The 22,553-nt window shown below is 45.8% G+C and overlaps 2 protein-coding genes across 4 annotated transcripts; both read right to left on the bottom strand.

Annotated features, from left to right (window-relative positions):
• Nucleotides 1–749: 749 nt before the first annotated feature.
• Nucleotides 750–11,883, bottom strand: LOC143490740 (monocarboxylate transporter 2-like). The gene is made up of 5 exons (XM_076989181.1): nucleotides 11,667–11,883; nucleotides 8,490–8,633; nucleotides 6,148–6,384; nucleotides 5,135–5,749; nucleotides 750–1,875 (listed from the first exon to the last, which is right to left on the bottom strand). Exons 1-5 carry the CDS (start codon nucleotides 11,881–11,883, stop codon nucleotides 1,544–1,546), a joined length of 1,545 nt encoding a protein of 514 aa, XP_076845296.1. The 3' UTR covers nucleotides 750–1,543.
• A 1,268-nt stretch (nucleotides 11,884–13,151) lies between these two features.
• Nucleotides 13,152–19,728, bottom strand: kbtbd8 (kelch repeat and BTB (POZ) domain containing 8). 3 transcript variants are annotated; one of them, XM_076989217.1, is made up of 4 exons: nucleotides 19,624–19,728; nucleotides 18,019–18,220; nucleotides 16,303–17,411; nucleotides 13,152–16,028 (listed from the first exon to the last, which is right to left on the bottom strand). In XM_076989217.1, exons 1-4 carry the CDS (start codon nucleotides 19,637–19,639, stop codon nucleotides 15,565–15,567), a joined length of 1,791 nt encoding a protein of 596 aa, XP_076845332.1. In that variant the 5' UTR covers nucleotides 19,640–19,728; the 3' UTR covers nucleotides 13,152–15,564. The 3 variants fall into 3 exon arrangements, with proteins under 3 accessions (XP_076845332.1, XP_076845333.1, XP_076845331.1); XM_076989218.1 differs by lacking the exon at nucleotides 19,624–19,728 and adding an exon at nucleotides 19,389–19,617; XM_076989216.1 differs by lacking the exon at nucleotides 19,624–19,728 and having other exon boundaries at nucleotides 18,019–19,380.
• Between the last annotated feature and the right edge of the window lie 2,825 nt (nucleotides 19,729–22,553).

The raw sequence follows: 22,553 nt of genomic DNA on the forward strand, positions 1-22,553 counted from the left end.
CTTTTCACCCCGCTTTCAGCGTAAAATATCACCTAGTGCTCTAAATATTATCTGCTGCGTGCCAAATCGCGCTTCCGGTTGAGGTGGTGGGTTGGAATTTTTTGGGGTTTTTTTTTTACCAAAGAAAATGTGTTTTGGAAGCTTTGTGTTCTCCAGCTGGGTTATCACAGTGAAAGATTGGTGGACACAGATTGTCTGGGTATTTATTTTTATGATGACTTTTCCAAACGCCTACTATCTGTTGTTTCCTTGATGCATTTACATTACAATGTAAACGTTTTAATGGTTACAATTATGCAAACACCATAACTACAGATTTTACTGCTGTCAGGGTTCTAACTTTCTAACATGTGGACCAGCGATGAAAGTATGTGATGTGGGCGCATGTGAACTGGCCTCCGCTGGAAGCAAGAACACTGTGAAGTCTGTAAATTCTTTTGAACTTTACATTTAGAACACTTAGTAAAAGTATATAATCTATTCTAATACATTAGCAACATTTTTGTTACATGTGAAAATTGACTGTAAACTTTACATTATGCCAATCTTGGCAATGTGCTCACATTTATAATATAATATAATATTTTCAACCTGGTATTAAGGGAATATTTCAATTTTTGTGTTTAGTTTAGCATTGAGAACGCAGATTAGTCAAGCAGCACTGCTCACACCTGCCCACATCTAACTGAACATCCATTAGTATTCAAACCATCTAAATCCACTCCTCCAGGCTGGTCTCTAGGCTGGTCTCCAGGCAGGTCTCCAGGCAGGTCTATAGGCAGGTCTCCAGGCTGTTCTCTAGGCTGGTCTCTAGGCTGGTGTGCTTGTTATTTTTCTGTGCAAGCATTGGTACAAACAAAGGGTAATTTCATATTCCAACACAGACCACTGTCAGACCACGTCCTTCATTTAAGGGCCTAATGAAATCAGAATATCCAGAAACGCAGCACAGATCCAGGCTGTACTAAAGACTGGTTCAGAAAAGAGAGCTTCAAAAATGCAACTTCATTCAACAGCAGATCGCCATTTCACACCATTTTACAAAACGAACATATCTAAATGTTTCCATATTGTAACAGGTAGCTAAACACTGCTGCAAGTCTGAGCAATTGGAAGAACTGTTTGTACCCTCACTGAAGTCCTGGAACAACCTTCAATATTATAGGTAGCGTTTCACAGAAAACTTCATGTTGGGTAGTCAAACACATCAGCAAAGGACTTGTTCATGGGGACATTTGCACATTTGCATTGCATCTTCAGCTCATAAATCATATGGAATCTGCTCAGTTTAGTTAAGAAAACTAAAGAGCAATGTGGGTTGAATTTTGGGTCAATTATGATTTCTATGAAACACAAAAAAATAGGATGTAGTGTTTTAAAAATCTCCTTCACCAGCAACTCCAGGACTATGGAGACAGAAACAAAAATGCTGACAAATCAGACTATGAGGAACTTGAAGACATCTGCCATAAACTTTCCCTTTAATGCCCCGTAACTTTAACAACCACTAAAATACAACTCATCTAAAAATGAAAGATAAATTTCAGTCTTTCGGATTAAATTCAGTCTTTTGTTGTTGTTGCATTGTGTTGTCTTCTGTCTCTGCTTTGACCCGAAATGTCCCAGATTCCTGTTCCAAGCTTGGAGCTTGCTCTTCTACGATCTTGTCATCAGCCTGGGAGCTACCATGCTGACCCCCATGCTGTCCTGTCCTCTCCCCCAGCTCGGTGCCTTTGTCCTGGGAGCGCTTGGCTTGATCCAGCTGCTGGTAGTTGTAGTAGTTCATGGTGAAGAGGAACAGGCCGGCGGTCAGCATCACAGCACCACACATGTAGAACATGTAGCTGTAGTCACCAAACATGTCCAGCATCGCCCCTGTGGATGGAGGAGAGAACCCAGTGGAGATCAGTGTGCCGAATCACTACATTTGGAGAAAATCACACTACGTTTGGAATAAAAACAACACAGGGATGTCAAGGCTAGGGTTGGGAGTTATGATGCTGTATTCTCTGCCTCATTGACTGGACATCCAGTAAAACCACTGTTCTGTTAAATGGCTCTCCTAGCAGTACTGGGGGAGAGAATAGCAGGTAGATTAATAGGGTAAAGGGGGCAACGGGCTCATACCCAGACCTCTTACACTTGGGCACTTTCTTTGGAATGAAGTACATTTTCAGTTTCATCTGCAAATTTTGGGTAAATAAGGTTTATGTGTAAAGGAACAAATTTACTTCAATTAACCTCAAAGAGATCCAGAACTTATTTTTCTGCACTGTATAGAGCCATATAGAACCACAGATGATTAAACTTGTGAGGTTTAATTACAACTTGCTTTTTTTGAGGTACAGTCACCACAGGCTGCTAATTCTCAAACTTCCTGATGACAGGGAGCATCAAACTGATCGACTGAATCTACTGTTCTGGGGCAGACGGCTCCGGCATAGACCCGCCCCACTCTGCCCCCCAAGACATATGAGAAGAGATTCATGTTGACCAACAGGTGGCGATGCAGGGTGGCAGGGCAGCTCTGAGGGCAGCTCAGCCAATTAAAATCCTACTGCTAATGGCTCTTTCATGTGTGCTGGTGGTGGAGGTGATGGTGAGGATGAGGATGACGGGGGAGATTTGCCGTGCCCTTCAGTCTCACGCCATGGCAAACAACTGCGGCGCCCGTGGTTTGATTGATCGCGTGGCATATTTTGGGGGGCGGAGCCCGATGCCCCGGGTCCTCGTTAAACCCCGCGCTTGATTGGTGCGGCAGTAATTACGCCCCATCTGTTGAAGTCACCGATGTTTTATTTTATTTATTTATCACTCCCTCCCCCCTTATCTGTGGCAGGTTCCCACTGCTTAATGATCAAACAGGTAAAGGCTATTAATGACTGAAGGGACGATCCACATTTCATTAAAAACAGACGAGCAAAGGGTCGTTACCTCCCTTATCCTCATTAGACTGACCCGCGGGTGTCGGAGCACATTGGGCCATTCAGAGACTGGGAGACTAGTACAGGGGGACGTAACGACTCTGGCCTGCTGGAGGAGAATGCTGAATATGCGGGCGTGGGTGAGAGAAGGCGACTAAGTAAAGAGTTTATTTCGTCAGTTAAACGCAGCTCTGGGAAGCAAGGTCTCGCCTCGCATCACAGAAACATATACGGGCTCATTTCATTACAGGAGAGACAGGCAGGAATGCCAGGTGCTGCCAGCCAAAAGTAAACTGGCCAGCAAACAGGTCCAGTGCAGATGACTATACTGGGCACACAGAACAACCGAGTAAAGGGCCAAGTCCTGTAGCCATGTGTCAGACCCACAGTGAGCGCTTTTCTAGCTAAGTACGTTTTGCATGGGTGGGGTGGGGGTTAAAGATACAATCTGGTGAAGGCCATCACAAGCAGAAGTGGTGTGTGTGTGTGTGTGTGTGTGTGTGTGTGTGTGTGTGTGTGTGTGTGTGTGTGTGTGTGTGTGTGTGTGTGTGTGTGTGTGTGTGTGTGTGTGTGTGTGTGAGAGAGAGAGCGAGAGAGAGAGTGTGTTCTCCAATTGGAGGTGTTTACATCCAGAAAATCTAAACAAAATGGAAGTGCTGCATCAATAATGGAAGAATTCAAGAGGTGAGATATATTCAGCTGATATAGGAAATACATTTAATTACACAGTATTTTAAAGGACAAACTCTCTCTCTCTCCCCCTCACACACACACACACACACACACACACACACACACACACACACACTATGGAATACAAAGCAAGCAGAGAGAAGCATCAGTATTGCTCTCTCTGCGTTTTGTGTGGGGTTTGTTCTGTCTCACAGGATGGATTGAGCCCTTGGAACAGAAGACAGTCAGGCAGAAGTCTAGAGTCAGCCAAACATGCGCATGGAGGACACACACGGGACAAGGAGGTACTTAAGCACTCGCGGGCCTTGGTCCTGTACACTCAGCACCCACTTCACTGGAAACATTCATTTCTAAGTGTGCAGATATAGTCTCTAGCCAGTGTGCTAGTCACCATCTGCTTCACTTACCACAGTCTCAGTGCTGATTGGCTACAAGTGGGTAGCAAGCGTTGGGTTGCTGGTTTCTCCTAAGGTTTCTCCTAAGGTTGCTGGTGTCAGAACATACACCTGATGTCCACACAGCGGACCCAGCAACACCTGCTGCTGCATCTGCAGGGCGGTCAGCGGCACCAGGGCCGCAGGGTGGCATTAGCAACTTAGCGCAGGCCGCAAGGGACCTCACAGCTACTTAGCTTTGGAAAAACCGCTCTGTAATTTGCCCGGCGAGCCCAAATCCTCACACGGCCTGCCGAGCAGGCGCACCTCGGAAGCCCAGGCGGCTACGCCTGATTTGTGGTGGGAAATAACCGTGACCAATTACTGCCTCGCCCCCCATTTTCACCAGGCCTGGAGCTCACCGCCCAGACACGCCACTCCCTCGCCTGCCGTAATCCAATTGTGCTGGAATGTCTTACAGTAATGATACCCTGGGCCATAGACCCAGCCTGCCCCTGTGTACCGCCATTAGTCACACATGGAACAAGAGGAAGAGGAAGAAACAGGGGCAGAGAGAGAGAGAGAGAGAGAGGAAGAAAGAGGAAAACTGTGGTGACATCATCCATTTTTAAAAATATCTTTGATTCCTTTAGGTTTGATGACCTTTTTTAAACAAAGAAACAGGAGAGAGACATCTTTGCTTCTATCTGTGGTTGCCAGTTGAAACTCCAGAGGAGTTAGAATGTTTGTGAATACACACTCCTGTTAAAGGAGGTGAAACGATCCATAATGTTGGGGTTAAAGTTCTGTTTGTAAATGCCGGACCTGTATCGGACAGTCTGTTTTACAATGCTATATTGATACTTAAAAACCATCAATCAGATCTGTGGCAGGCACTGGTACACCTTCCCGCAAAAACACACCAGTGATCAGCAAGACTCTCCAGCCACAAACAAAATAAACCTTTTAAAATCTTGTTTATTACTTTAGGTTTTGCTCTTCAACTAAGACTAAGAAAATCATTTTAGTGCCTGACTTCCAAAAAAAAAAAAAAAAAAAACATTTCTCATTCTACAGAAAGTACACTGACCTCTGACCTCTGACCCTAACCTGTGCTAGTGCAGAACTGTCCGTGACGCTCACCTGCGATGGGGGGCCCTACCAGGACGGGGCAGCACTCGAGGACGGTGACCAGCCCCACGGCGCTGGAGAAACGGCAGGGCCCGACCAAGTCCATGAGGCACTCGAAGAGCAGGGCACACACCATGCCGTAGACCACGCCGTAGCAGAGCGCGTACGCCACCAGCCCCCAGTAGCCAGACGCTAGTGGGCACAGCAGGTGGCACACGCCATTGTAGGCCACGGCGAAGCTGAACAGGTACTGGATCCGGCGACGGACCAACTTGGTGTTGGCCAGGAGGCCAGTACCGGGCCGGGCCACCATGTCGACAATGGCCAGGGCGGAGAGGAGGCTGGCTGCCGAGTACTCGTCCAAGCCCCGGTGCTTGGCGTATGGTGCCAGGAAGATCATGGGTGCAAAGAACCCGAAGAACATTAGCATGTTTCCCGTGAGGTAGATGATGAAGCCACGGTGATGGAAGAGGGACAAGTCCAGGAAGCAGCTCATGTTCTCCGCACAGCTCCGCCTGCACAGAGACTCACGACCACGGGGCCTCTCAATGACCCCGTCTCCACACACAGCTTCCTGTGTCCGAGCTCTGGTAGGTGGGGGTTTGCAAGGGACTGCTGGAGCGCCCCCTATTGTTAAGTAAGAAAACAGAATTGGTTGAGAAAATTACATTATGCCCAAGTTTATGGGGAATGCAGAATTTCATAGTTAATATAACATTAGTATTAATATAGTAATCATATCTTATAATGAAATCAGTTAATTTTGTATGGCATCACACTTTTATAAAATTATATGTTGGAAATATTTATACTGTAGTAGCAGTAGAATAACTATACTAATCATTTCTGATGCCATATTTTTGTGTAAGTACGCTATAATTATCCTATCCAACAGCCTCAACTTGCGCTGCGGGGTCCGTTTTTTAACACATTTTTCAATCTTTGGACATATCTGTGTTACCACAGCAAGGGCAATGCTGCGTAGCAACTGCCTTCAAGTAAAGGTCTGAGAAACACCAACCCACCTCGCAGAGGTCTCATTAGAGCGCCAGCCACACAGCAGTTGAACAGCATCGCCCCCAGGATGACGAACCCTCCCCTCCAGCCAAAACGGTCAAGCAGAAACTGATTTAGGGGCGCCAGGGTGCACAGGAAGACAGGGCTTCCCGCCATGGCCAGGCCGTTGGCGATGGGCCTCTTGACCTGGAAGTACTTCCCGATGATGGTCAGGGACGGCTGGAGGTTGAAGGACAGACCAAGGCCTGTGGAGACAGGAGTGATGGTGAGTTTTTCTCAGGGCGGTGCAGGCGTTCACAGCTGGGCGTGATTAAAGGAAGACCAATGCGGCTCCCTTCACATTAGCTCTCCGTCTCATTTGCCACTTCCTGCTAAGAACTCATTAACGGAACCTGAAATAATTTTTAAACGAGTCTGTAATTTAAAAGGGTATTAAAATAGCGACTCGACATCATTCATACACCACCACCTTCTTTGCCAAAGGAAAAAAAAAATCCAATTTAATGCTGTCTCATTCTCTAAACCAGCATCTTATTCATTACCCAGAGCTGCACATGCAGGCCGAGTGATGGAGGTGAAGGAGGAGGTGGAGATGGAAATGGAGGAAGAGGAGGTGGAGGAGGAGGTGAAGATGGAGGTGGAGGAGAGAGAGGTGGAAGAGGAGGAGGAGGTGGAGGAGAGGGAGGTGGAGGAGGAGGAGAGGGACTGCCTGCTGTTCATGCTCCAGCACGGCCTCCAATTCATTTCAATTTCCATGCATGTTTACGATACAATTCTTTCAAGCTTTTTGATTTTGGTTCTGACTGAGTAATGTGTTGATGCTTAAAACAGAGCTTTATACCCAGAGATGTGTTGAAATTGTGTATGGATTACCAATTATACTTTAACGTATTCAAAATAATTTCACTGAAGCAAGAACAGGGCAAAGTGGCTCAGAAATTTGGTTTAAGCTTCAGAAAAAAACTGAAATTGAAACAGGCACATTACTTGCTGGATAGCAAGGGTAGCACAGTCCTCCAGAGGGCTGCTCAGACCACAGCTCACACTACAACTAGGACTGAGGTTCACAACTCAATTGTGTCAACTTTCTAAAGGAAAAGAATGCTACAAAATCATCATGACATCCACTTTCTATATAAACCACATATTTAAGTTCATAAGACTAAGTGTTAGTAAACTAATTGTAAAGACTGTTCAGTATGGAAGGGACTTGAGGAGAGATTCCCATCACACATGCGACACCAAAAATGCAAATAATCCATATAATGTGTCGCCCTGAACTTACCAAGCAACTGGTTATTCTCAAAAAAGACCATTTGATGAACTTTTATGCACACATGCAGTCTGAGCTTAGACCACATCTCAAAAACATTTTCCATCATTAGCAAGTGACCCGAAAGGAAGGAGATGAGGTGGCACACTGCGAGCCATGAAAGGTCTTCTATGCCCACTCCATCCACACATGAATCCTCCACGGCAGAGAGGTGCTGCGTAATGAGCTGGGTGCTCTCTGTGGGCGCCCACACTGGAGCCATGCAGCCCTGCCCCAGAGGAACACACTTGGATACCACCGTCTTAATTACACCCAGAGAGAAAGGGAGGGAGGGCAGGAACGAGAGGGAAGAGATGAGGAAAGAAAGAAAGAGAGGTAGAACATGGCAGCCAGAAGATAAAAAATAGTAGATAAAAAGGGAGAATATAGAGAAAGACAAATAGAAAGAAAGAAAGCCACAAAATGTCATGGTAGAGAGGAAAAGAGAGATACAGAGAGGAGACAGAGTGAATGAGGAGCTGAAGCAGGCAGCCAAAGGCTCTGGAGAACACAGGCTCATCCCAGGGGTCTGGCATGAGAGCAAATCTTCAACTGCCCTTCCAGACGCACAGGACTGAATAATAATAAACAAATGGAAATGTGGGCCTCCCTAAACACACCCCAATTACACACACACACACCTCTGAAACCTCGCACCTAAACACATCACAATTACACAACCCAATTACACACTCTTCCAAGACCCCACTCCTGGGTTTAGGGCCTTGCCTCCAAAGCATAGCTTAACAAAACACCAAACAAGGAGCACACCTGGTGTCTGACCCCTATCGCTTAAAAACAACAACCGCCTCTTCAAACGCAAAGAACGCAAATGGGTCTGTGATAAACACCATAGCCTAATGTTGTGACTAAATGGTCATACTGGTTTGAGTTAAGGGTGTGTTCAGTAGCGTGGGTTGGATTAGCGGAGTGTTCTGTCTTGGGTTGAGCTAGAGATGTGTTCAGTGTCATAGTTAGTGTTAGTTTTTGGTAGTTGATAGTTGAGTTAGTGAAGTGTTTGGTAACAAGTCTGAGTACCTCCGATGATGCCGACACACATATACAAGTGTGTGATGTTGCTGGCAAAAGAAGCTGCCACCATAGACACACCGCACATGACCCCTCCAGTGATGACCACGGGCCTACTGCCATAGCGGTTCACCAGGACACTACTGATTGGACCTAGAGAGAGAGAGAGAGAGAGAGAGAGAGAGAGAGAGAGAGAGAGAGAGAGAGAGAGAGAGAGAGAGAGAGAGAGAGAGAATGGTAAGAGAAAATTGATTAAATGGATAGAGGAGGATATGATGAATATAGAAAAAGAAAGTGATTGGTAGTCGTGAAGGAAGGAATGAAAAACAGAAATGGGAGAGAGAAACAGAAATATCATATTTTGCATATTTTGATGAGAAATAAACATTTGCTTAGTATCATTATTCATAAAAACTCCAATAAATGTGGCTTGTCTGGGCTACCGTATCACAATTCACATCACTTTTCTCAGAGTTTAACTGCAAACACTTCTAATGACACCTATTAGATCATAGTCACGTTTCATATTACTTTGATCCTGACGAAAAACTACTGCAGAAGAAGAAAATTATCAACTAAATTATCTACATCAATCAGATGGGTAAGTCTCACTCACACACAAACACACGGATACATACTCTCTCTCTCTCTATCTCCGTCTGTGGAGAGAGATGGAAAAACGAGTCAGTTTTTCTTTTCTTTAGAAAAGCACTTAGTGCTAAAAGGCACAGCTGAGACGGCCAATGTATTACAAAATGGACGTCCCTAAATTAGAGGAATCTCCAAATGAGCAAGATTACTATAAAAGAACGTTCCGAATGGGCAAAATATCTATAAAAGAACGATCCGTTTGCTTTTCCAATTCATTTCAAAAGGTTTTCCCCCCAGACTAGGTCACAAAATGCCTCTGCAATTATCCCAAGACGTCTCTCTCCCTCTCTCTCTCTCTCTCTCTCTCTCTCTCTCTCTCTCACACACACACACACACACACACACACACACACACACACACACACAGCTAAGAGGAACATAACTTGCTATTGTGTGTACGGATGACAATGCATGCCCAAACGACTGAAGAAACCATAATGTAACGCTAAAGGTATGCTAAAAAAAATTACACATACTACGTTTCATCCCACGCGCGTGTACAAGAACGGCTCGCACCATCTGAAAGCCGATCGTCGTTACGGCCGTACGCATGTTCGACTGATCCCAGATCTGCTGAGCCAGGCTCCGAAAGTGCCCGTGATAACAGAAAGGGCCAATCAACGAGGATAATTACCAAGCTCGTGTTTGAAACTTTAGTTCAACGGTCTTCTAAATTGCTGGTGCCTACAGACCTGTCAGGTTAGATTATGAATTATACAGCGCGTGGCTAACTTTCGCAATCCAGGAAGAATTCAAGAAAAACAATGAAAGGGTTTCAGGAACAGCGAGAAACTTCCCTCTCGGTCCACCAGCGCTAAAGGCGTACACGAAACCAGATTTGTGTGTACTTGATCAGTGATCACTCGCCCCGTCCTACCAGTCCCTAAAGAAACGAGCTGGTCCACATAAAACAGTGTTTGGCATTAACAGCCGTGGCTCACCGCTGCGCTGCACGCTTCGTTTCAGCTTTTTAAGACCTCAATTATTTCGCAGCAGACGCCGTATGCGCTCAAAGGCGTTATAGTCGTGCTATACGGACACGTCCATTCAGAAAACACATCTACTCTATTGTAGCTCCGCACACTCAGGACTCCGGCTACCTGCTGCATCACCCCGTGCATGAAGCGGCGAAGAATCCCCCCCACCATATCCGCACCCTCGGCCCACTCCCGTGCGTGTGCGACAGGGTCGTCGCGGCGGACTCCACCCCGGGGACCGAGGAGCAGTGGACCCGCGCGTGATGTATATCTGCTGTCGGTACTCGGTGCGCATGGGGGTGACTTTGGCATAGAGGAGCCAAGGGCGTTATGATGGAGACCGTACCGTCGCCGTTACACACATGGGAACCTGGGAACCCTCTCCCTCCCTCCCTCCCTCTCTCTCTCTCTCTCTCTCTCTCTCTCTCTCTCTCTCTCTCTCTCTCTCTCTCTCTCTCTCTCTCTCTCTCTCTCTCTCTCTCTCTCTCTCTCTCTCTCTCTCTGCGTGTGTTAATGATGATGGTTCTCTAAGAGCCCAGCGTTCTGCAGTCTTTTCACTCGTTTTTTGGAGGGTAGCAGGGTAGCAGGGTAGGTGGTAGGGCAGACATGTTCCTAGCGTTTGCATAAAAGTACTATGATCACACTCGGCACAGAGAAAAACTGTCATTTTTGGTTGTAGATTCACATGCTTTTACCACTTCCTAGCTCTCATGAAAAGCAATCAATAGTTCAGAAAACACCCAGTTATCAGTTAGATAACAGTGAAACCCCCATCTATAAGTGTTTTAATTGTTGGGTCATATAGACAGTTACTACTGTTTAAAAGCTGTTATATGTGGTCGTCTCCAGCCGAGCATGTCCCCGAATTAACGACGATGTGTCACTTTGGTGTGAGTAAACGCTGATGGTCTAACTGCTCTGCGACAAGTATTATGCCATGAAAAGACAGACCAGCTAAAGTATATTTTTAGGGAATCTTTTATTTAGTATTGTCAAAGTTGAGATTTGAGTTTTAAAGCTTCCATATATGCAATAATACTGTTTGGTCATTTTATAAACCAAAACCAAATCAGTAAACCAAAATCAGTAAAAAAAAAAAAAAGCAATAAGCTGCATTTTTATATATTGCTGAAGCACCTTATATGGATCTATAGGCCCCTATTATCAATAATATATCGTAGTTCTGTTGGGGCCCAAGGCAAAAACGCACAAGGCCACCTCAGAGATTTCAGGTCTCATACCGCCATTGCAAACTTTGCACACCACCACTGCTGCAGTCAGACCCCCCTCCCCCCAGCAGCACTGATGCTTGTAGCTTATAGAGGGAATCATTAGCACACAAAGCCTAACGGCTACATGTGCATCCCGAAAAACACCTCCTGTCTCCTTTTTGTAGGAGATACGCAAATCGACACGAGTCTAGTCCTGTTACTGATGGCCCAAATGCTGGTCATTCTCCCAGACACAACATTTTGCACCCAGGACGGACGTAGCTGCTGCTGTTGTACAGATTGGCTCCTTCGCCAAAATGCTCCAAATAAGACCGAAATGGCCTTACCTCCTGCATACATGACAGCCAGCATGATGGAGGACACCCAGGCAATCTGGCTGTAGGAGACACTGAAGTGCCGCTGGATCTCCTTGAAGTAGATGGTGAGGGCCTTGGGGAAGGCGTAGGAGAAGCCGATAGAGATGAAGGCCCCGAACACCACCACCCAGCCCCAGCCTCCGTCCAGAGGGCCGTATCCTGGAGCAGAGGCCCCTGCAACACCCATGACCGCTCAGAGAGAACGCGACACAGGGAGTGAGAGAGGGGACCAGAGGATTGAGAGATGTTGCATTTAGTGCAAGGAGTTGCACAGAGTTTGTGGACAGGGTCTTTCCTATAGATCTTGAACTTTGCACCTTCTCTAAGTCAATCAGTGTTTGACAGTGCCAGTCAATAACATGTGACATCCACTTATTGACAGTGATTGTGTTGAGGGTGATCCATATGTTTCTCTTTTCGACCACGTGGCAGTACTATACACACACACCTCCATTTATGACACGTTTTATTCTCGAGGGCGCTGCATATTAAACGGTTCATTTATTCTCGGAACAAACGGCACTACCAGGAGCACAACCCTGAACTTCCTCCAAGAGTTCCAGATGATGTAGCTCAGTCTCCCCAGTAACATACCATTACTCTTCCCATCAGAAAACACCAAATGACCTTCCCTGGTCCTGAGAAAGACTGGGAGGAGTGCAGATGTGTCCAACACGATGCCCTAAACCTTAAAGCAGGGAGCTCATGCAGTAGCCACGGCTGCACAAGTCCCCGCAGAAGCAGCTTTTGAAAGACAGCAACTACACACCTTAGACACTTTCCCTTGACTAGCATAATGGAGATAAGTTTAATGAGCAAACTCAAGGAAGTTGTGTTGCTGATCAACTCAGGCAAAGATTTATTTTCAAATTATGTGCAACGTGAATTTCACAGTAGAGATCAACATACATTTACCAACTCACACCATACAAAAGAGGCATAAAAAAAATAATAAAAAGACAGAATAAAGCTAAAATAAAAGCGGGCCAAACCAAGCGGGTGATCAGTGGTGAACGAAACTGCTGCCACTCGTGTGCTTGGAGCAGACGACAAGACGGGAAGCAGGAGGTCAAACGCTTTCAAAGCTTTCTTCACACTTAGACAAAGACTCGTGTTAAGATTGAAATATATTAAAATAGTACTGCGGTTGCAGCTACTGTCTGTAATGCTTTGTGTTTTATAGCAATGCAATCATTGGGTAACCCAATAATAAGGAGGTATTTATTTTAAAAAAAAAAAAAAAAAAAAAAAAAAAAAAAAAAAAAACCAATCACATTTGTGATTCACCTAACAAACCTGTCAAAAACTATATGCATCTATATTTAAAATAGAAAATAACATCTGGAAAACAAGAAAAAAAAATTACATTTATTATTCAAGTTGAAAAAGATGACGTAAAAGCCCATTTAAAAAAAAAAAAAAAAAAAAAAAAAAAAAAAAAAAAACCCTGTGCAAGAACAGCAAACCTATGTTACAGCATATTCCACATACATCAAACCATAGTCAATACAGTACTGGGTATCAGTAATTAATCCTGAGAGTGGTCTGTTGGTGGTTTGCGTGCTACCGAGCTTTGGGGAGTCTGTCCATGGCGCCCTATTGCACTGAAGTCACAGGAGTCCATGCACCAGTCCCTGGGCAGAGCACGCAGGCATGGTGCCCCACGGACTCCACTCTGCAGGGGGGTGGGGTGGAGAGGCAGTCCTGTCCTATGGAGCTCTGTGGGTGATGTGGGAGACGGCAGATCGATGTTTACAAGATTGCTTTGAGAGACAGAGACATACACGGGGGTGTAGTGCAAGATCTGTATGCCACAACGAACCTGCATATAATGAATTGGGGGGGGGGGATGAAAATACCCAAACAATGCTTAAAGCAACAGAAGTGACGGGACCTTATCCTAGTGGATGTCTCATGAAAGAAAAACAAGAACCACGCTGTATTTCTGTACAAGATTGTCAAAGAAAAGCAGCTACAAGATTATTCAAAATTAGTCACCATATGACACTAGCCAACAGATTCGTGACCATGTCTGCACAGAAGGCCGGGCTTGCAAGATCAGGGCGCCTCCATCTCAGCAGTAGTCATCGTTATCAAGACTCCAAGGCAACTCCTTCCAGACAAAGCCATGGGGGTAGATAAGGCTTCCTTAAAAGAACCACAGCTCACTGTGGAGTCCAAGACAAGGACCAACCCCACCATCTCCACCTGCGCTGACTGCAGTTTCCTCAGCAGTGGCAAAGAACCCCTTCACCAACCACATGAAAGCTTGTGAACTGTACATTTTCACATGCACACACACACACACACACACACACACACACACACACACACACACACACACACACACACACAATGTAGAGCACTACAACAGATGTGCTTATTGCTATCAGTAACAACCTTGTGGCTTGTTTTAAACACATCTCCCACGAAGAGAAGGGTCCATTGAGGAAAGGCAGAGGTGGTCACCACAGACACATTGCTGTTGACACAAATACCACTGGTCTCCAACAAGGTGGTGAGCATTGTTGTCATTCGTCCCGTCATGTCCACCCCCCCTCCCCCCCAATAAGACTCCACCAGCTGCATAAAATGGTGTCAGTTCTAATAATCCCACTCCAGGAAACAGGAGTAGGAAGCCCCACAGTAACATCTCCTCAAAGCAGGCAGCTCACCCATCACCAAACGCAGTCCTGCTCACTAAACCGCCTCTCCCCTCCTCTCCAATATGGAGACTGAACGGAACATTGTGACCTCACTAATGACGCAGCTGGTGATGAAATTGCAAAGAGAGAGATTGGTGTAGGTTTATAAGCAGATAGTCTGGAGCCTGTACTGGTGTTTGAAAGATCACATCAGTGCAGAGGTTTAGTGTTGCATCTCGTCCCCACACATGATTCTAACTAATCCTCAAGCCTTTTTGTGAGTTGAGAGTTGTGTGTGTGTGCTGGAGCGGACACAACACTGAACCAGGCGATGAAGACAAGACTCTTGGAAGATGAAAATCTGAAAGCAAAAAACCAAAAACTAGTGGCAGGAGAAAGCATTTTGGGTTGACACTTAAGAAAAACACAATAACAAAAAAAAAAAAAAAAAACAAAAAACACCCCACACAAAACCCTAAACAAAAAGTCACCTAAAATAACTTGGCAATTTAGCTAAACTAGATTAAGGATTACCAAACTACTAAATCAAAGAAGAGTTATACCAAACAATCTTTGCAGGTGGCAGGGAGGATCTTGAAGAAAAGGGGGGAAGAAAAAAAAAAAAAAAAAAAAAAAAAAAGTATTGTGAAGTAGTTACCCACCAGGGAGCACCCTCACCCACCATACCCGTATGAACATACAGAGCTATTTATATATTTAGTACTTTTAATATTTCTGTTGCAAAACACACTGCTTGTCCTTTAGGGAAAAAAAAGAAAAGAAAAAAGACATCATATATGTGTTCAACAACGCATGCTGAAAAACCAGGAAACAAAGCAACATCCAAAACTACTAGGGTATACTTTAAAAATAAGAAAAAATGGCTCAACACGAGTTTGCGAACAATATAATTGCACTTAGAATTTGTTTGTTGTAGCTGTAAAACAAGCAGGGGGAGGGCGCGAGGTCTCTGGGGTTCAAATCCTGACGTCCCTGCGCAAGCAAAGCCTGCGAGGTCACCCATGGAGACCACCGCGCAAGACCCCTCCCCCCGACTACGCCAACACCTCTTCCTCATCTGGGGACTCGGACAGCACCATTTGCAGGGGCACCACGACCAATCCCCTTCCACCAAAAGGGGAGGAAAAAAACACGCCCCAAAAACCCAGACACGCCCCCAAACTCCAGCTCTGCAGCGCGGTGTCCGGCGTCCCCTCCCCCCCTCAAAGCACTTTCTGAAGACACTGAGGGTACAGCTTGGCCACCACGCACTCAAAATGGCGGCCCAGGTCCCAGAGGCGGTCGGGCGTCTCGTAGACCTTGGTCCAGCGGTCGGCCTCCTCCTCGTACTGGTAGAGGGAGTTCTTGCGGCTGGTGCGGAACACGTGCTCCTCCACCATCACCTGGGTGGCGCGCACAAACAGGTGCGGCCGGCCACACAGCTGCAGGGCCTTGATGTAGGGGCTGGCGGCCTGCTCAAACGGCAGGTCCTGCCTGCGGACCCACACGCTCTGCTCGATGTCGTACACCTCCACGGTGAAGGTGCGCTGGTGGTTCCTGCAGATGCCGGCGATGTAGTAGATGCGGCCGCGGTGGAGGGCAGCCAGACCCTGGCTGCGTGGGACGCTCATGGGGGTGAGGTGGCCCCAGTAGTCCTTACGAGGGTCGAAGCAGAAGAAGTGTTCGCCTGAAGACACACAAGACACAGCACGCTTCACATGAAAGACCAGATGCTTCAGGAACAGTACCAACTGACTAAGGAAAGAAAGACAACTTGGGGCAGTCCGCTCGTGTGGAGCCTTGGTTTTGCAAAGACATTAGTCATTCGAAAAGGAAAATGTGTAATGGTTTAAATAAAATTGCTACTAGTTACATGCTTTTGCCTTGATTATCCTGAACAACGTGTTCTATGAAAATAGCGAACTCTTACAAAAGTTAAGGAGCTGTGAATTAACTCTGACCTTGGAGGACGTAGATGCGATCCTTGTACTCCACGGCACTGTGGAACTCCATAGCGACGGGCATGGGGCTGACGGCCGTCCAGCAGTTGTCCCTGGCGTCGTAACACTCCACGGACTTGAGGGCGTTGCGCCCGTCGCCCTCATAGACGCGTCCGCCCAGGGCGTAGAGCTTGCCACAGCAGTGCACGAGCTTGCAGCCGATGCGTGCGCGGAGCAGCGGTGAGCGTGCCAGCCAGCGGTTGCTGGCGTGCTCGTACTGCCAGAAGTCACTCTCGGCGCGGTGATCGATGGCTACCTCGCTGCTGCTGGGCCGATAGCCGCCGGCGATAAAGATGTCATTCTCCGAGGTGACGAGGATGCCGACCTCGCGCAGGTCGTTGGGTGGCTTGCAGAGTTTGTAGACCTTGCCCGTGGCCGTGTCCAAGCAGGGCACCGTCTGTTTCTTGCCCGAGTGTTTGTGCGCCGCGTCGAAGCAGATGACCATCTCTGAGGCGGTCATGCCCAGGCGCTGGGAGCAGCCGCTCGGCCGCGCCTTGTCCGGGCGCTCGCGGGCCAGCGCCGAGGCGAAGGCGGGCGGGATGCGGCTGAGGAAGGCCTCGTCCAGCAGCGGCGGGCGCACACAGCGGGCGAACACGTCGGACACGTGCGCCTCGCGTCGCGGCCGGTCGTGCTCCAGCCAGCGCACGATGCTCTCGTACACGTGCTCCTCCTTCTCCACGTTGAGGTCGTCGCTGTTGAGTATGCCCACCAGCTGCTCCCGCGTCAGGTGCAGGAACTCCTGCTCACCGACCACGCACACAAACTTCTTGCGCACGTAGTCCTGCGCGCGCTCGCGCAGCTCCTGGTGCCCGTAGGCGTCGGCGAACATGAAGACGCCAATGCAGTTCTGCGGGTCCAGGCGACTGATCATGAAGTGGGCGCACTGGTCCTGCAGCGCTGGGATCTGGAAGATGCTGGCCGCCGTGAACAGCGCCTGCACGTTGCACTCGGTCAGTGCCACACGCGACGTGTAGGCGTAGTCCAGCACCAGACGCATGGATTCGCTCTCCACGCCCACGATGCGCACCTCCCGCTGGTTACTCTCCGTAAGGCCACTGGTGAACATTGATCTGAGAGGCGGAGCCAGATGCAAAGTGGGAGGAGACCGAAAAAAAGAGCAATGACGATTCTGAACAATGTGAAAAGGTGTAACATGTTACCCATGTGTGTGTATGTGCACTCGTGCGTGTGCCTGCATGTGCGTGTGTCTATGCATTAGTCATGAAGCACTCTTCAGAATCTGTTGCTGACTTCAGAAAGAACATAGTTGCAGGACACATGGCATTTGCGTGAAATCCTGTGACTAAGTCCTGACAAGCCAGACATTCTTCCTGTTCTGATAAGTGTGTGGCAACCTTGAGTCAAAGCAGAGCTGGACTCCAGGAAGGAACAAGAGACACATCACACAGCAGCTACAGTCCCTCCTACAATCACTAGGTGTACATCTCAACTTGACACACTTTGTGTAGTTACAGGTCACTTTGAAACAGTCCATGTTCTACCAAATTACTAAACACAAATTATTGAATTATGATATGGAATATTATGCTCATTCAGTAAGAATCTAAATGGTTGTCTAGTGCTCTTCAGTTTTTTTTTTTTTTTTAGAAGTTTGAGAGAGACCATCCAGAGGGACCCCAAGACATGCCAACAAGCCAAGGTGTTTTAGGGCCCCACCTGAAGTAAGGGCTGATGGCAGCCAACACGTTTCTGTGACAGGAGAAGGTCTTGCCATGGTCCACCTCCACGACAATGTCTGTCAGCTGTGCTTCATCGTACAGGGCCTTGAGCTGCTGAAGTACTGTGCAGGCGTGAAGGGCGTCTACGCCGTTGTAGCTCGTGCTTGCTGTCGTCCCATTCTGTAACAGCTTTCCAACGTCTGTGGCAAACACATGCAGAAGCAGTTCACCCATGATTCAAACCAACCACAGCTGCAAGATCATCCTCCTGGTTTATTGTAAACTATAATAGTTGTAAAATATAAAAGTTGTAAACTATAACTTAATTTTAATTGTTTTTGACGACTCTACGCATCGTCTATAACAAGAACAACGTGTTCTTGATGTGTATGTAACATCTATTTACAGAAATTAAATTACTAAATTGGCAGCAGACAGTAGTAGCTCTTTTTAGCGACTGCGTAATTAAAATGTTTGCTTTGATTAAAATAAAATAAACGTTTTAACGTGGGAATCCTGTTTTCTTAGCAACAGAAATCAACCCATTCCCCTCATCTTCAGGTCACTCAACAAAGCCTGTAAACATCAACACCTCAGAAACAACAACATTTGACTCTGGCCAATATTTATTCCATGTGACGGACTGAACCACATATCAAACGAAATCACCCCACACCGGGATTGGGGGGTTAACTACGGCCAGCCATGGAAATACTTAGTGTGTGGCACGGTGCGGGTCGTGCTTCTCTGCCTGATGTTTGGTCAAGTTACGACGTACAGGGCAGAAGTCCGAATAACTCATCTTAAATTGTTCAACTACCCAGTGATCGAGTGGCAGGTTCAGTTTGGGAGTCTTAAATGCAAGTTAACCAACCAGCCAGGTAAGCATAATTAGCAGCTAGCCAGTCAAATGTGCAAACACTTGTTACATGATCTTCGGTTCGGCTGACATTAGCCCCAAAATATGCTCAACTTGACCACAAAACCGCACAACACCATAAAATATCCGTACAACACCACAACTCCTTAATAACGCTGAACTGAAGGCTATCTAAATTTAGCCGGCAGTTATCTGGTTACTGTTGCTAGCTACTTACTGTAGCTCGCTAGCTACACAAATGAACTCGAGCAACTTTTGTTAGAAACAAAGAAAAAAAAAGAAAAAATGTCTTTCATAGTAAAAACACACCAGCCAGAAATGTTAGTCAAAGCTATGCTAACCTAGCTAGGAAACTAGCTAACGGGGACAACATCAACAAAAGTTCAATAATAACCCGAGAAAACAACAATTAAAGTGACTTGGCGTTGATGGCGTTCAAGCCGCTTAACCATCTTGACCAAACGGACTTTTAATTTGAAGTAATTTACTCAGATCGGTGATCCCGGCTGTAGCTGTCACCGTTAGCCACCTAGCCAGCTAACAAACCAGCCGCGTTCAGCCGGACAACCACAACTAATGTCGACCGCGTAAAAAGAAACCCTGAAAAAATGCGACGGACTTGTGAAGACCCGCTCGAACACCGCGACCACACGGCGTGTGACTGGACCGGGACACTCAGGAGCGACTCGGAACCGTGAGCAGGAACAAGCGTAAAGCTCTAACCTCCACTGGCGGCCATTCTCACCCAGTCCGTCTCGCTGCGCGGGGGAAACGTCACTCGTGTGTCTCGAGCCCCGGAAACAAGCGGCGGCCAATCACTCTTATCGAAACGCCCCGATGCCCACAAGAGCCACGAGGTGTCAATATGTTTTGCGACGTGTATTAAAAACAATTAATGCCGGTCCCGCTTAATCAACGTTGCAATTAATATAATTAGCGACTTTTTAAAAGCCAAATAGATTAAATGTGAAAATGTTGCCAAACAGAATCAAAGGAACGTTACCACCGGGTAGTTATTTTCATGCATAGTCCACCTAACATGTAAATGTACATTTTAAGGAGGTTGTTTATTAAAAGTCGCGTGACGTCCTACTTTGAAATATGTCTATAAGAATGCTGACGTCATGCCATTCCTGGAAATACTGATGGTGATAATCAAATGCCTACCAATCTATAGACACATGTATGCATCTCATACTAAACTAAGATTAATGCTAAACATCATTATATAAGTAAGAGATCACGTTTAATCAATTTAAAAGGTCTTGATGCATCATATGGCAGACTCTCTTACAGATTTATTATAAGTAATGCAAACACTCCATGGGAACAGAACTGAGTCTGGAACTGACTCTACCTGCTCTACTTGCTAAAGGAAGATCAGATGAAGTATGAGGCTGCTTGTTTTTGGGAAGTTAACCCCCGGGACAGTTTCTGAAGAAACTCAAGTGTCCTTGCCTAATTTATGTGATAATATGATGTGGTTTTAAGACATGAGTGGAACATTGCAGAAAGTGTGTAGTCAAGTAAACTAATAAGAGACAAAGTGTGCACTTGAGCAAAAGACACATACCTCCTTTAGATTACTTTGCTAATAAAGCAGTTGCAACTGTTCAAATGGCAGTGCTGAGGAGCATGTGTTCTAGTGCCATCTCGATGCATCTCAGGATATAAATCAACAGCTGTGCTCTTTTATTGGTTAACATCTTTGTATAGCAAACCTGATCTCATTATTATGTTTCAAACTCTAACCCATTTCCTCTCCCACATTATATAGAAATATCACAGATCAAGAATATTCACTCTGGATCTCTGTGCCACTGAGACCCAGACTCATTCACATCCCAGTTCTTATCTTGGCGTGTTTCCTTCACCGATGGTGCTTTTACCGGCTGCTCGGCTTGGGTTTGCAGTGTATGAGAAAATGTACTGATTTATAATCATCTGTTCTCTGTCAGTATCAATATAAAACATTAGTATTAAAAGGCTCAAACCACACCGAGATCAGAATTCTTGGAGATTTTATTACATGAGTGCCCAACCTTGCAGCCCCCTGCAGTGTTTATGTGATGGTCTAAGACACATCGCTAATGTGTCTCAGTTATTTGATTATTGATCTTATGATTGGAGACCCACAGCACACGCAGTGGTGTAGCAATGACAACAATTGCAGCTTGGCGTTTTTTCATAAACAGAGGAAAACTGCAGAGGGTTATGTTGGAAATTGGATAAATTCAGTGAAAGGCAGGAAGCTAAACATACCTACAGTGTTACAGATTTATATATAGAGGTATTGCACCAAGCTGAAGGAGATTAAGTATCTGCTCCACTTTATAGACTTTCCATCCTGATAGAAACAGTGTCATACAAACCTTTTAATCCTTTTAATAATAGTATTCAGTGTTAGAATGTGCCCTTGACAAAAAAAAAACACACTAAACTGTATAGCATTACTATTAAATAAATTAGGAACCGTCATAAACTTTTTTCCCTGTTTGTTTCTAACTGGTCCCTTTTAAAAAGCTGTTTGTTTCCCAAACACATATTGCAGCTAACCAAGGTTTTCACTGGCATATCACTTTATTAGCACCAGGTGTGCCAGATTAGGCTTGAAACTAAACCCAGCAGGTCGACTGAGGCAGGGATTATTCAGTCATTCAGTCAGTCCATTTATTTAACCATAGTGAAATCATAGTTCCTCATGCAACAGCAGGCTGGTTGGACAAGCCCTCAGCTTGGTGCTACTGTCAGCGATGGACTGATGGGGAATCCATTCTACCACTGCCTCACAGTGTAAAATGACACAAAAGGAGTCCAATAAGACAGAGATGCAATCCACACAATCGATTTCGCCTTCTTTTTCCCGCAGTCCGTCTCTGCCTCAACCCACAGTGTAGGCTGTGAAATTGGACCAAGACACTTTGAAATGAAGGCAGAGGGCTTCGTGGAGCCACCACCATAAGGCGATACCCCCTCCCCTTATACTTCTGGCCTATATCCTACCCTTAGATATATAGAAACCAATTTCCTGATATAGGTGCATGAGACATTCCCAGGATTGCATTTTTTATAACATCAATAAAACATGGGGCTTTACTGATTTAGACCTTCACAAAACGCCATACTCACTTTGGATTAGGATATTGTATTGCTTGCAGAAGCGGCCACAAAAAAAGAAAAATAACTCAAGGTAACAGTTGTTAAAATTTACAGCCTTGTATTTTCATCCAGAGCAAGGGTTTGTGGGTAGTTCTACAGTACAGGGTATAATCTGTCACTATCAGTTGTTGGACTGTCATGGTTATCTAAAATTACTTCAACCTTGTATGTTAATTTATTCTCACCTGTTGGCACATATATAAATGTGTTCTGTTTGTCAGTCTTTCAGAACCAAACTGCTACCCGCTGCTAAGACAAAAATTCTTTAGATCTGTATAGGAACTGTGTTCTCATAAAACTGCTTTCATAAGACCATAACACAACATTTATGAGCAGAAATCAGTTTGAGTGAAGTTTGCATGTTGGTGACTAAACAATGTATACTGTCCAGTATGTATTCACTTGATATTTCTGTCTAATCACAATATTAATGCTGGAAAAATTTATTTGTAAGAAGAAAATCACAAATTTCACTTCATAGGTAACCCATTTTA

Source organism: Brachyhypopomus gauderio, unplaced genomic scaffold (genome assembly GCF_052324685.1).
Source record: "Brachyhypopomus gauderio isolate BG-103 unplaced genomic scaffold, BGAUD_0.2 sc66, whole genome shotgun sequence".
Taxonomy (NCBI): Eukaryota; Metazoa; Chordata; class Actinopteri; order Gymnotiformes; family Hypopomidae; genus Brachyhypopomus; species Brachyhypopomus gauderio.

Excerpts from the sequence above, each read along its gene's own strand:
- kbtbd8 (XM_076989216.1), bottom strand. The coding sequence starts at position 18,254 with ATGGGTGAACTGCTTCTGCATGTGTTTGCCACAGACGTTGGAAAGCTG. Across the intron at positions 17,412-18,018 it reads GCCATCAGCCCTTACTTCAG|ATCAATGTTCACCAGTGGCC; the intron begins GTGGGGCCCTAA and ends TCCGCCTCTCAG. Across the intron at positions 16,029-16,302 it reads TCGCATCTACGTCCTCCAAG|GCGAACACTTCTTCTGCTTC; the intron begins GTCAGAGTTAAT and ends GTGTGTCTTCAG.
- LOC143490740 (XM_076989181.1), bottom strand. The coding sequence starts at position 11,883 with ATGGGTGTTGCAGGGGCCTCTGCTCCAGGATACGGCCCTCTGGACGGA. Across the intron at positions 8,634-11,666 it reads GGCTGTCATGTATGCAGGAG|GTCCAATCAGTAGTGTCCTG; the intron begins GTAAGGCCATTT and ends CTCTCTCTCTAG. Across the intron at positions 5,750-6,147 it reads TCTAATGAGACCTCTGCGAG|GGGGCGCTCCAGCAGTCCCT; the intron begins GTGGGTTGGTGT and ends ACTTAACAATAG.